General features: G+C 41.3%; 2 protein-coding genes across 4 annotated transcripts; both read left to right on the forward strand.

Moving 5' to 3' along the window:
• Nucleotides 1-451: 451 nt before the first annotated feature.
• Nucleotides 452-1808, forward strand: rps9 (ribosomal protein S9). Of its 3 annotated transcripts, none has more exons than XM_072460429.1 (4): nt 452-594; nt 667-789; nt 958-1144; nt 1570-1808. In XM_072460429.1, the coding sequence occupies exons 1-4, from the start codon at nt 498-500 to the stop codon at nt 1745-1747; spliced, it is 585 nt and encodes a 194-aa protein (XP_072316530.1). In that variant the 5' UTR covers nt 452-497; the 3' UTR covers nt 1748-1808. The 3 variants fall into 3 exon arrangements, with proteins under 3 accessions (XP_072316530.1, XP_072316532.1, XP_072316531.1); XM_072460431.1 differs by having other exon boundaries at nt 958-1164; nt 1229-1621; XM_072460430.1 differs by having other exon boundaries at nt 1220-1621.
• A 1514-nt stretch (nt 1809-3322) lies between these two features.
• mboat7 (membrane bound O-acyltransferase domain containing 7) lies at nt 3323-11829 on the forward strand. Its single transcript, XM_072461151.1, has 8 exons — nt 3323-3432; nt 4613-4742; nt 5234-5360; nt 6540-6693; nt 6808-7003; nt 7164-7316; nt 10025-10201; nt 11418-11829. Exons 1-8 carry the CDS (start codon nt 3357-3359, stop codon nt 11812-11814), a joined length of 1410 nt encoding a protein of 469 aa, XP_072317252.1. The 5' UTR covers nt 3323-3356; the 3' UTR covers nt 11815-11829.
• The last annotated feature ends 859 nt before the right edge of the window (nt 11830-12688 follow it).

Consider the following 12688-nt stretch of genomic DNA (forward strand, 5'->3'; position numbering starts at 1 on the left):
TTAAGGAATGTGTTAATGTAGAGTTTTAATGCCGGTAAACGAAAAAATATGAGTCTTAGTCAGAACAGGAGTCGTTTAAAGTGACATCTTGATGAGTGTTCTCTGCATTACTTTGATTTTATGCACATGCTAACTAGGCTAAGCTAACGCACCGGAAAACGTGGTTCGCTTAAGATATGGCCATGTCTTTTTATGCAGTGCTGGAGAAACTGTCTAGGATATTGTGGCATTAATTTGATGTGTAGTGAACATTTAATTTAGCTCGGTTAATCACTTTTTAGTTGCTTACGTTCAGACACCGCTGTAGCCCTCGTGTATGTCTGCTGCGCATTAGCATCCATAGCAGTGGTTAGCTAACTAATGCTACATAACTAAAACTGATGGGCTGACTAGCTTAACTGTCTACTAGGAGGGATTCAAATTTATCTGCAGTTAACCTTATTGTCTTGCGTCTTCCTACATAATTGAATCCTTTTTCCAGGCACTGTTAAGTCGCCATGCCCGTAGCCAGGAGTTGGGTTTGTCGCAAGACTTATGTCACCCCTCGCCGTCCTTTCGAGAAGTCCCGTCTCGACCAGGAGTTGAAGCTCATTGGTAAATGACTGCATGGCTGAAATACATTTATATTGCTGTGCTGTCATTCAACTCAAACTTGTGTCTGTCCAGGCGAGTATGGTCTGAGGAACAAGCGTGAAGTCTGGAGGGTAAAGTTCACCCTGGCTAAGATCCGTAAGGCTGCCAGAGAGCTGCTCACGCTCGACGAGAAGGACCCCAAACGTCTCTTTGAAGGTAAACTCTCCTCACTGGATATATCAATGCAATGGCCGATGATTAGACAACCTTATCTACCTTCAGATTATACCATGGTGTCACGAATTCCTCGTCAATGAGGCCAAATAAAGAGCATATGTGTGCGCATCAGAGCCTCAACGGTCAATGACCAGACTTTCTCTGTAGGTAATGCATTGCTGAGACGTCTGGTGAGGATCGGAGTGCTTGATGAAGGCAAGATGAAGCTGGATTACATCCTGGGTCTGAAAGTGGAAGATTTTTTGGAGAGGAGGCTGCAGACCCAGGTCTTCAAACTTGGTCTTGCTAAAAGTATCCACCATGCCCGTGTCCTGATTCGGCAAAGGCATATCCGGTAAGATGGGACCAGATGTGCTCAGAGGCCAAAACGTACCGTCTGGACGTTAAATGATACTTCCTCTTTTATCAGAGGATCAACATTTAACACCCCTGATGGGGCCAGTTAAACATTTCCTCAAGGTCACTTCGGTATCAAAGCCGTATACCTTGTTAAAAACATTGCCCAGAGCCAATCTCTCGAGGGCCTGGACTGGCTGCGGTTGAGGTAAGGTTTGGGGATTGTACCTCGGGCAATTCTAGGAATAATGGTCTAGACTGTACACGAGCTGATGATTAAGTTACAAAATGTCAGACTTTCTATGGTGTCAAGAATTCCTCGTCAATGAAGCCTGTAACAGTCTAGATATGAGAATTACTGATCTTACTGACTTGTTCTACTAGAAAGCAAAATTAATATACAAAACTTTATTGTTCCTTCAGTGTTCGCAAACAGGTGGTGAACATTCCCTCCTTCGTGGTCCGCCTGGACAGCCAGAAGCACATCGACTTCTCCCTCAGGTCCCCGTACGGCGGTGGACGTCCAGGACGCGTCAAGAGAAAGAACGCCAAGAAGGGCCAGGGCGGAACTGGAGGAGCTGACGAGGAGGAGGAAGATTAAGAAGGAACTCTTTAATGTAGTGTGTAACGCTGCTCAAAGTTTTCAATAAAATATTAAACTGTCTAAAGTTGTATTTGTGTTTTTAAATCTGGGTTTAGTTGAAAGTTTGACTCTACATAAAGGAATATTATGGGCCTCCTGTAACTAAATTATGAACTCCTTCCATGTGATTGGAATGTATGGAAAGAACCTCAGTGAGAATATAACATGACTTTTAATCTTAAATTCACCCCTTAAATGTTGCAATTTAACACTAAACTGCAGGGATGACACTTCTTGATCCTTACAACATGTTGCTAATGCTGAGATTAATCAAAATACAATGATTTGTACATCTTCAGTGTCAAAGGTCAAATCAAGAGTTCATACTTTAATTGTGTACACCGAGCCAATCACATGTGGAAATGTTAAGTTTGCATATCTTTCTGCTCCGTGTGTTTTACGTGTTAAATACACAATGACTGGCTCGTGTTGTAATGGTACAGTCCAGACATGGTTCCCCCCCCAGACCCACAATAATGGTCCGGCCCAGACTCGTCAGATCCAGAAGTGAACAGAGGCTATGGAATGAATAGTGTGCGGATTGTTCTACATGAGGCGCGTTTCACAAAGTTCCACAAAGCAGCGAAGAGACACCGCTCAATATAAACGGTAGGTTATTCAAATGTGACCGTTCTTGACTCATTTATTCCCTTTTCTTGTCTCGTTGATGCTACAGCGCTGGCCCTCCGCTTCCACCAGACACATCTTGCACACTGATTTCGAGCTCGAGTCTGTTCACATTTTAACATTTAATAAGTCACACATCAGCACTGTGAACGAACTAAGCGATTAAAGGAGGGCTGTTTATGTTTCGAACCCGCACAAGCTGTAAAATAATATAGAAGTTGTGCTACATGTTGCGTGAGAACGTGTTGCGTGTTGCACAAGGTGGAAAAGCGACGCTGCGGAGATGTATCATTTTGAGTCGACCAAATGTGCCTGGCTGCAACGATTAATCGAAGTAATTGTGACTAGTCGACTACTATAAGATAATCGTGGTTGTATTTTGGTCATTGAAATTGTTATCTGAATTTACAAACTAAAAACGTATTACAAGCTATATTTTTTACAAATATGTATCATTCAATATTTATTATAGTATTATTAGATTAAAACGTCAAAGAAAGTATGAATAATTATTGATTTCCCTCAATAATACTCTTAATTCATTAAATATTCTCTAGGCGCCATCAGTCATCAGATTTCAACCTTTTATTTGGTGAAAATGTATGTAAAAAGGTCTTGGTACAATAAAAAGGATCGTTTGAATAGTCTAATCCATAAAATAATTGATGAATAGTCAACTGTTAAAATAATACTTAGTTGCAGCCCTGTGTGTTAATTCAGATTAGTGTTGAAATGCTTTATGTTCCTCTTTTTACAGGAATTAGTTCTGAAATGACCTTCAGACTTCACACAATGTTTTGTGTCTTAACACGTTCCTCATCACTTCACACACAGGAAATATAAACACATCCACTTTCATTTAAATGTGCAAATGTGCATGTCTTTGTAACTGAGCAAACTGTGAATTAAATAGTTTTATCTTTTGTTTTACAGCGGAGAGATGTCGCCAGAGGAGCTGGTTTACTTGGGAGTCCTCGCAGCCTCTATTCCTCTGGGATTTCTATTTCGCTTTCTCAGTGAGGACCAAACTAACGACTAACTGTCTTTATTCATTTCACTTTAGACATGCCATGGTTTTACTAGTAATCTTTGAAAACATTTTCTGTTTTCCACCAAAGTGTATATTGTAAAAGTAGCACTTATAGCAATTAAGCTTTTTTTTAATTGTCAACCCAGAAGTAAGAGCAGAAAGCAGCGCTCTGATTGGCTGTGCTTGGGTGGACCATTTAGCTTTTAAAATCTATGTTTTCTTTGTATCAGGGACCCCAGCTTTAAGTGTTTGTCTAGGGGCAATCAAATACCATTAAATATAAACAGTGCTAATTTAATCTATTCTGTCATAATCAAACAATTTAGGCCTTATCGCTCATGATAATTTGACTGCTTATTCTGTAGCTACATTGGCATAAGTTTTGTAAGACAGACTGTAGTTTTGGAGAGCTCGCCACATCTGCCCCAACGTGTTGTCATGACGCCCATTTGTGAGGATTAGTGATGTTTAATCCTTTGTAAGTCTGGAGCGGTCGCAGATGTCAGTAATGTGCAGTTCTTTTATCAAAGAGGCTCTGCTGAACAACATGTAAATCTAGATATGAATTTATCGTAACTGTTGTGCTCATGCAAATCATCATCTTTATATGTTTGTGAACTGGGCTGCTGCTTGTACACTTACAGTTATATTTATACACAATACAGATGCTTGCTGATACCAAAAGTAAGCTTCTAAAAGGCTGATAAATGTATGTTAAGTTATTGTGGAGTTGAATATTTCACAAACTAAGTACACAAGTAAGAGTAAAGTTACATTTACCAAAGTAAAAGACTGTTGCTTCAATAAAAGTATTACTCAAGTTAGTGTAAAGTATAGTTAGAAAAAGTACAATTCCTTGAAAAACTTACTAAAGTAAATGTAAGTACCCTAGAGTTACAATTATTGCTGTAAAAAACAATACAATTTAATGATTATTCACGATTACTGAGATCAAGACCAAACAATCTTTCATTTTCTTTCATTTCCATTGGCTGACACGTTACTCTCCCTCAAGTTCCAGACTCCAGCGGCCTTTAGAATTACATAGTATTTGCCTCGTGTTCATTGAGCCTCCGTCCCCTCATGATTGACTACTCATGAACCTTTTATTGATTATTTGCCGGATTATTTCATGACATAAACATCTGTCTCTTCCTCCTCTGTAGGTCCTCCGGTGAAGCAGGGGGCAGCACTTCTCCTGGGCCTCTCCATCACGATTGCGACCTGTCACGTCCACACGCTCCACTCTCTGGTGACGGTGATTGGAACATGGATCATCCTGAGGAGCAGTTGGAGGTAAGAAAAAAACAGACACAACTCACCGACCAGGAGTTTAGTTACAGAATACTGAATACCTGAATACTTTTACAGGTTCTATTATACTTTAGTGCAACAACAACACCACATAGATGAAAAATAGACTGTTGTTTGTTGCGACGTGTGTTATGCATTTATTAATCACTGTTTAGAAAAGGAAAAAAACGCACATGCAGAAACCGACACAAACTGTATTTCTTTTCTTTTCTCACTAATATGGCGACTTATTGATGGAGCTGGGCAATATTTAAATATCGAGTATATCGTTTGTAGTGAAAAATGCTACCAAAAGAGCAGTTTAAAAAGAAAAGGTGAATAAAATATGTTGTAAGCACTCAAATAAGTGTATAAGGTGATATTTTGGCACTTTCATAATTCATTTGTGTCATTTCTTTTGGATATCGTTATCTGATACTCAAAAACGTTTGCTTGCTTCAGTTGTGAAGTGTAAGAACTCGTTGTTTTCCCAGACTTGCCCCGGCGCTGTGTTTGGCCTGGACCTTCCTCTACCTGCTGTTCTTTCGGCTGGTCACATGGTTCGGCCTTCCTCCGCCAACGCCGTACGCCAACGCTGTGCAGCTGCTCCTCACCCTCAAGGTTCTGGAAATATTGACCCTTTTTTGGCATAGTCTATATTTTCACTATTCTATTTCTTCTTATTTCATCTTCTTCTTCTTTCTTTCTCTTATTATTATTATTATTATTATTATTATTATTTCTTCTTCTTCCTCTCCTTCTTTTTCATCTTCTTCTTCTTCCTCTTCTTCCTCTTCGTCTTCTTCTTCTTCTTCTTCATCTTCCTCTTTTTCTTCTTCATCTTCTTCTTCTTCCTCTTCTTCTCTTCTGCTTCCTCTTCTTCTTCCTCTTCTTCCTCTTCCTCTTCCTCTTCTTCCTCCACATTAACATTCAGAATGAGCAGCAAAATTGTTGTTTCACGGCGCTTTTGTCTACTTTTGTTCAACGTTTTGTCAAATGTATCACCAACAGGAAACACGGCGGGTTTCCACGGTGACAGATGGTGTTTGACGTTCCATCGCGGCAACTGATAAAACGTGTCTTTGTCTGTTTTTAGCTTTATTTTTGTCCGTGGAGCTATTGTTTTGCTCAAACTTGGTTATCTGTGGCAAAATGTAGAGTGAAAGTCGTATCTCTGTCGTCGTTTAGCCTGTGCAGAGCTGAGCTAGCTTGTCCGCTAATGGCAGTTGGAGATAAAGGACACTTCAGCTGCCGCATAACAATTCATTTCTTCCTATTTAAGGAGAGAAAGACCTGCATAAAGTCTATTGTGAAACACCTATTAGAAATTTCCCCCACGGCTGAAGGACTTTGGAAGGCTGTTTTTGATACTTGTGGTGATTTGAGATAGATTTGTGTGTTCTTAAAATCTAGATTCAGTTCACAAAGCACGTTTTGAACATCGTTTCGGACCATTAACAATTGAGAAAAGACTGAAATATGAATTCAAGAGTCACAGAGCAGGTCTGACTGATCATGACTAGTCGACTATGAAAAATAATCATATTCTGATCATCGTAATCATTATCTGGACTGTACAAACTGTCGCTGACTGTCGCCGGCCAGTCTAAACTACAGTGCTTGCAGGTTTTATACATATGAAGACTCTATATTACCTAAATATTTGGTAGTTGCTATTTATGATATTCAAATTGCAAGTCCATTAGCTTGCGATGAACCCTGTGGTGCAGCTTTAACCCCCATAAACTATGATTATTGTTACTGTTTGATTATATGTAATTTCACACATGTTGTTTTTAGATGGTGAGTCTTGCCAATGAAGTCAACAGTTTCCACATCGAGAAGAAAAAGGACGTGAGCTCCTTCTCCAAGTCCGTGGTGGGAGGCTTGTCGCAGGAACCTTCCCTCTACGATATTCTGTCCTACAGCTACTGTTACGTGGGTGTGATGACCGGTGAGCACCACGTTCATTTACGTATTTAGCGACCATTGCTTGTGTCTCTGTGTGCGTCACGCCTTCTATCTCGTGATCGGTGCGTGATCCTTTTGTCCCCCGATGGCTCCGCAGGGCCCTTCTATCGGTTCCAGACGTACGCGGACTGGTTGAGGCAGCCGGACCCTCGGACTCTGCCCGGGTCGGCGCCGTGTCTGCAGCGGCTGAAGCTCGTGCCCGTCTTTGGGGCTCTGTTTGTGGCCGTAAACTCTGTGTTTCCTCTGGCGTACGTTCGCACGGAGGAGTTTCTCCAGCAACACTTTTTCTTCAGGTAATAATGAAGGAGAACTTTGCACATCGATGAATATGGAATTGTGAAGTTTTTCCATTTTGGCTTGGATATTATTGACGACCTGTTTCTGCGCCGCTGTGTACTTTATCACTTTCAATGATACTGTTTGCAATAAAACGTTTTGTCTTCATGTTTTTAGGTTTTTCTACATGATTACGATCTTCTTTGTGTTCCGAATGCGCTTCTACGCGGCGTGGTGCGGGGCCGAGGCGAGCTGCATCAGCGCCGGCCTCGGCTGTTATCCAGAAAAGGCTCTGTCCAAACCTGGAGGAGGCCCCACTGTCCACTACAGGTCAGAGGAAACAGAGCGAATGAACGATTGTTAGTGATGGAATTAGAATCACCATTTTGATGATTGTAAAAGCTGCGATGCATGTTTTTCTGTTTTTTATCATCGTAATAATAAACAAAATACGCCGTCTCTATGGATCTTGTACAAAACCTTCTCACCTTGTAGTTTGCAGTACTTCTACAAAGATGTGTGAGTGAATTCTTTTTTAGGTTTTCAAAAGGGCTAATTAGTACGACGGAGTATAATGACCAACCAAAAAATAAAAAATGTGCTGCACTACGAGAATAATGTAATTAATTAATGAGAAAAAAGACGTTAATTGATGAGAAAAAAGTCGAAGTCAGAAAAAAGTTGTAAATTAACGACAATAAACTCAGAGGCGACTGTTGTTGTGATTTTGGGCCTTACAAAAATAAATTAATTTTGATTTGATTTGATTTGAAACTCATTAAATAACAAGAAAAAGTAATTAAATAATGAGAAAAAAGTCATTAATTAATGAGAAAAAAACTCTTTAATTAACGAGAAAAAAGTCGTAGTTTAGGGGCCGATTCAAAGTGACGTGATCAGTTCACTTTCAGCCCCACGGTCAGGACGCACAAGAACGGGCTTGGATGAGTTGACAGTTTAGAACTACATAAAGCCTGAAACAGATGTTAAAGTGTTTCCTGGCCTTTAAAACAAGGTCTTGCGCGTGTTTATTACAAGACAAGACCAGGTCCAGCAGCACCTTTCCTGTTACGCATCGTTCACAGACTGTTGGATAAACGCTTTACTTTCTCAATGATGCAGCCGTAGTGCATCATGGGCTCAAACAGCAGCCGTGCTCCGTGCCACAGCCGCCCTCAGACAGGAGGAGCAGCCTCGCTGTTATAGTCACACGTTCTCTGCTCCTCTGAGTTGTTTCTCTACGTGGACACTTTGCGTCACTATTCTCACGAGCTCATTGTGTGCACTTAAGTTTTATGTACAGATTCTAACCTTTTGTCATCCCTTGGACAAACTCAGTAAAACACACAGAACACAAAACATCCGTCTGCGCTTCCACTCAGCTCCTGACGCCCAGATCGTGTTTGGCACAGCCTAAAAGCGATAAGTTTTACGCACATACATCATCCATACATCATCCATACATCATCCATACATCATCCATACATCATCCATACATCATTCATACATAATCCATACATCATCCAGATGCATCATCCATACATCATGGCATGAGCTCCAACACACGCGAGCACCAACACCGGAGTACATAATTTTACAGGTCCAGGACCTGACATGGGGGCACTGCACCGGGGAAATGATTGTTTGTGATGTCTAAAAGACCCGCATCATAAAGATCGACATCTATTGGGGGTAATAATGGACTCAGACTTGAACTTTAATAGCCACGTCAAATCAATAACATCAGCAGCTTTTTACCATCTAAAAAACATTGCCAAAATCAAAAATATAGTGTCAAAACCAGATTTAAAGAGACTTATCCATGCGTTTGTCTCCAGTAGATTAGACTACTGTAACGGCCTGCTCACTGGTCTCTCCAAACGAGCTGTAAAACAGCTGCAGTACATCCAGAACGCTGCTGCTTGGGTCCTGACTAGAACCAGGAAGTATGATCACATTAGTCCTGTTCTCAGGTCTCTGCACTGGCTCCCTGTGGCTCAGAGAATAGACTTTAAAGCAGCTCTGCTTGTGTACAAGTCTCTCCATGGCCTAGCACCAAAGTACATCTTGGATATGTTAGTGCCATATGAACCATCTCGGACTCTGAGGACCTCAGGGACCGGCCTCTTGCTGGTGCCCAGAGTCAGGACAAAACATGGGGAATCTGCGTTTCAGTTTTATGCAGCTAAAATCTGGAGCAGTCTTCCTGAAGATGTGAGACAGGCTTCTACTCTGACAATGTTCAAATCTAAGCTAAAAACAGTTTTGTTTAGCTGCGCATATGACTGAAAGGATTTTTTCTTTGCACTATTCTCTTTTGTTTGTGATTTTATTAGTTTAGAAAATCAGTTGGATTGATAATTTTTAATTTAGTTAATTTTATTGTATTTCTGTTTCTGTAATTTCTTTGTGATTTGAATGCATTTTTCCTGCTGTGAAGCACTTTGAATTGCCTTGTGTATGAAATGTGCTCTACAAATAAACTTGCCTTGCCTTGCCTTGCCTATTGTGGGCTTTTGTATTCACTTTTAACCAAGCGCCATTTGCGTCCTGGTGGTGGTGTGTTTGTGTAATGAAGACTCCACAGATACATCTGACTCAGAGCAGATCAGCTTCATAGCTTTATACACAGTTCATACAAAACAGAGCTGTTACTGGACTGTACCATGATGCAACACTGGGGGGGGCCCGTAACATGGGGCTGAGAGTGAACCGCGTATCTGCCTTTATTCTCTTTAAATTATGAGATTTTTCTCGTTAATTAACGAGAAAAAAGTAATTAATTAATGACTTTATTCTCGTAGTGCCCCGCATTTTTTTTTTTTTTTGGGTTGGCCCTTATACTCGCGAAATACTTATACTTAGCGTATCGGAGCAGAATCAGAAAATCCATCCAATCCATTTCCTTTGTGTTCTTTTGGGTATGTTTGCTATTTATTGATGTATTTTTATGTATTCCTTCATGACTAAACAAAGCATATTCTAATCCCGTCATACACTGTAAACACTGTGCTTTGTGGCCTGTTTGTGTTCCTCAGCCCCGATCCCAGCGCTGATGAAAAGTACGACTTCAAAACCGTGCAGAACATCGACTGCTACAACACGGACTTCTGCGTCAAAGTGCGACACGGGATGCGATACTGGAACATGACGGTGCAGTGGTGGCTGCATCACTACATCTACCCCAACGCCCCCTTCAGGTCCTACACGCTCAGGTACCACTCGTGCTCTGTGGAGGAGGACGTTACAGGGTGTGAATATTATGACATGAAACACAAAGGTTTTATCCTTATTTACCCCATGAACAACAAGTTAAATTCTACTTTTATTATTTAACACTACCCTCATTAAGTACATTGTAAAAACGCATCACCGTCTGTGTAAATGTTCTTATTTTGTACCGTATTTTCAGGAGTATATGTTGCACCAGCCAAAAAATGCATAATAGAGAAGAAAAAAACATATAGAAGTCGCACTGGAGTATAAGTCACATTTTTGGGGGAAATTTATTTGATCAAATCCAAGACCAAGAACAGACATTTAATATTGAAATGCAGTTTAAAATAATAACAGATGAGAGAACATGGTGAATAGGTGTACGTATGCTAACGCTAACACCTTCAGCTACATGACGTATGCTAACGCTAACACCTTCAGCTACATGACGTATGCTAACGCTAACACCTTCAGCTACATGACGTATGCTAACGCTAACACCTTCAGCTACATGACGTATGCTAACGCTAACACCTTCAGCTACATGACGTATGCTAACGCTAACACCTTCAGCTACATGAGGCACAGACAGAACTGTGGTAAGTGTCTGGTATGTTAACGTAACATATGAACAATTATTTAGATAACTATAGCATAAAGAACATGCTAACAAGTTTACCAAAGCATCAGTTTTACCCCAAATCACTAAATCCATTGAATTCTTCTTCCTCTGTGTCACTTCTAAACAACTACGCAACCTCGGGACGTAGAGGAAGTGCTGATACTTCTTCTGTGTCACTTAGAGCCTGGAGCGCCCTCTTGTGGCAGTCAGTGCGAAAATAATGAATGATATCACTTATAAATCGCTCCCGAGTATAAGTCGCACCCTGGCCAAAACGATAAAAAAGGTGCTTATTGTCCGGAAAATACGGTAATTGTGCTTCCAATACGGACTGGTTCATTTCTTTTATAGACCTGGTTTAAGTACTGGTGTTTCTCAGAAGGTTGAAAGTTTTCTTTAGTGGTACTTTGTGTGAAAAGTTGGATATACACCTCTTCGCCCTCTAATCACGTTTCTAAAAGTGTCATGAAATCAATTATCCATGACTTTTAATCTCCTATCTAAACTCCTTCTAATCAGAAATACGAATTACACAATACAGGACTCCTTTAATTGTGTTGAACCTCATTTCCCCTTCCTCCCCTCGCTTCCAGGGCCGGCTGGACCATGTTCATCAGCGCGTACTGGCACGGGCTCCACGCGGGCTACTACCTCTCGTTCCTCACTATCCCCCTGTGCATCGCGGCCGAGTCGGCCATGGAGGCGTCCGTGAGGGCCCGACTCGGCCCGCGGGGCCAGAGCGCCTTCGACTGGATCCACTGGTTCTTGAAAATGAGGGCCTACGACTACATGTGCATGGGCTTTGTTCTGCTCAAGGCCGAGGACACCGTCAACTACTGGACGTCCACCTACTTCAGCATGCACGTCGTCGCCGTCTCGTGCATCGCGCTGGGACGGATCCTGAAAAGCGGGAAAAAGGAACAGAAAGGACACGGAGAGGTGAAGGGAGATCCTGTCACTGTCGCCGATCCCAGGGAGAAAAAGGACTGAACGAATGTAAATGTGTTTATTTTGAATGTTAAGAGTGTAGATACGGAATCACACTTTGGGATTATCATTTCTGTTGGTGTTGACGGACATTTCACAAACGCTTGCGTCCTGAGCGCAGACGATGCCATTTTCAACTGTCAGTCCCTAAAAAGCTGTGCGCAACAATCAAGTTAATCAACGTTAAACGACTTTAGAGGGGTTTGCATTATGTAACTTTTCTGTTGGGAGGCTTGCTACTTGTCGCCATGGAGATCTTGTTGCTATAGAAACGTCACCGTTAGGGGATGGTCTGATATGAACGGATACCGATGTCCAGTATATTTTTGTTACTGTTGTGACCCGATACCGATAATGAGACTACGCATTTATTAAGCTTTATAATGCACATTTTTCACTTTTGTAAATATGAAAAAAGAAAGTGTGTTTATCTGGGATTCAAAACTATTTCTGGCACGATTGTGTAAACATATAACCATATTTTTTTTGCTCAATTGCCCTCCTATGTGCTGTTCTTCTGTCCGGCAGTGCATTAGCGCCAAATATCGTCTAACTTTTCAACATCAGAGCGATATCGATATCCGCGGAAACCCACTGATATCTGATCATCGCTATACCGTCCCCAGTCATAGTAGGGGGGGCGTGGCCTGGCGTGTGTTTTAAGACGTTTCCCGGTGGATTGTGTGTATTTCTCTTTTTTTTGTCTTTTCGAGGGTTTTCTCACTCACTCCCTCTGACTGTATCTAAGCTTAGAATGTTCCACTGTAAGGCATTATCTTGAGCTCTGTAGTCAAAGTGCACCTCTGCTTTCTGCTTTGTCTTTAGCCCAATTTGAACTGCTTGGTCATCTTACATAGAGTTTGCTTGCTACTATGGT

Source organism: Eucyclogobius newberryi, unplaced genomic scaffold (genome assembly GCF_026437365.1).
Source record: "Eucyclogobius newberryi isolate DKJ021-1_F unplaced genomic scaffold, fEucNew1.0.hap1 SCAF_3, whole genome shotgun sequence".
Lineage (NCBI taxonomy): Eukaryota > Metazoa > Chordata > Actinopteri > Gobiiformes > Gobiidae > Eucyclogobius > Eucyclogobius newberryi.

What these genes read in the sequence shown, in the direction of transcription:
- mboat7 (XM_072461151.1), top strand. Translation starts at nt 3,357, where the DNA reads ATGTCGCCAGAGGAGCTGGTTTACTTGGGAGTCCTCGCAGCCTCTATT. An exon ending in AGCTGCTCCTCACCCTCAAG is followed by an intron (nt 5,361 to 6,539) that starts GTTCTGGAAATA and finishes TGTTGTTTTTAG; the next exon opens with ATGGTGAGTCTTGCCAATGA. An exon ending in TTCAGGTCCTACACGCTCAG is followed by an intron (nt 10,202 to 11,417) that starts GTACCACTCGTG and finishes CCTCGCTTCCAG; the next exon opens with GGCCGGCTGGACCATGTTCA.
- rps9 (XM_072460429.1), top strand. Translation starts at nt 498, where the DNA reads ATGCCCGTAGCCAGGAGTTGGGTTTGTCGCAAGACTTATGTCACCCCT. An exon ending in CCAGGAGTTGAAGCTCATTG is followed by an intron (nt 595 to 666) that starts GTAAATGACTGC and finishes GTGTCTGTCCAG; the next exon opens with GCGAGTATGGTCTGAGGAAC. An exon ending in CCCCAAACGTCTCTTTGAAG is followed by an intron (nt 790 to 957) that starts GTAAACTCTCCT and finishes CTTTCTCTGTAG; the next exon opens with GTAATGCATTGCTGAGACGT.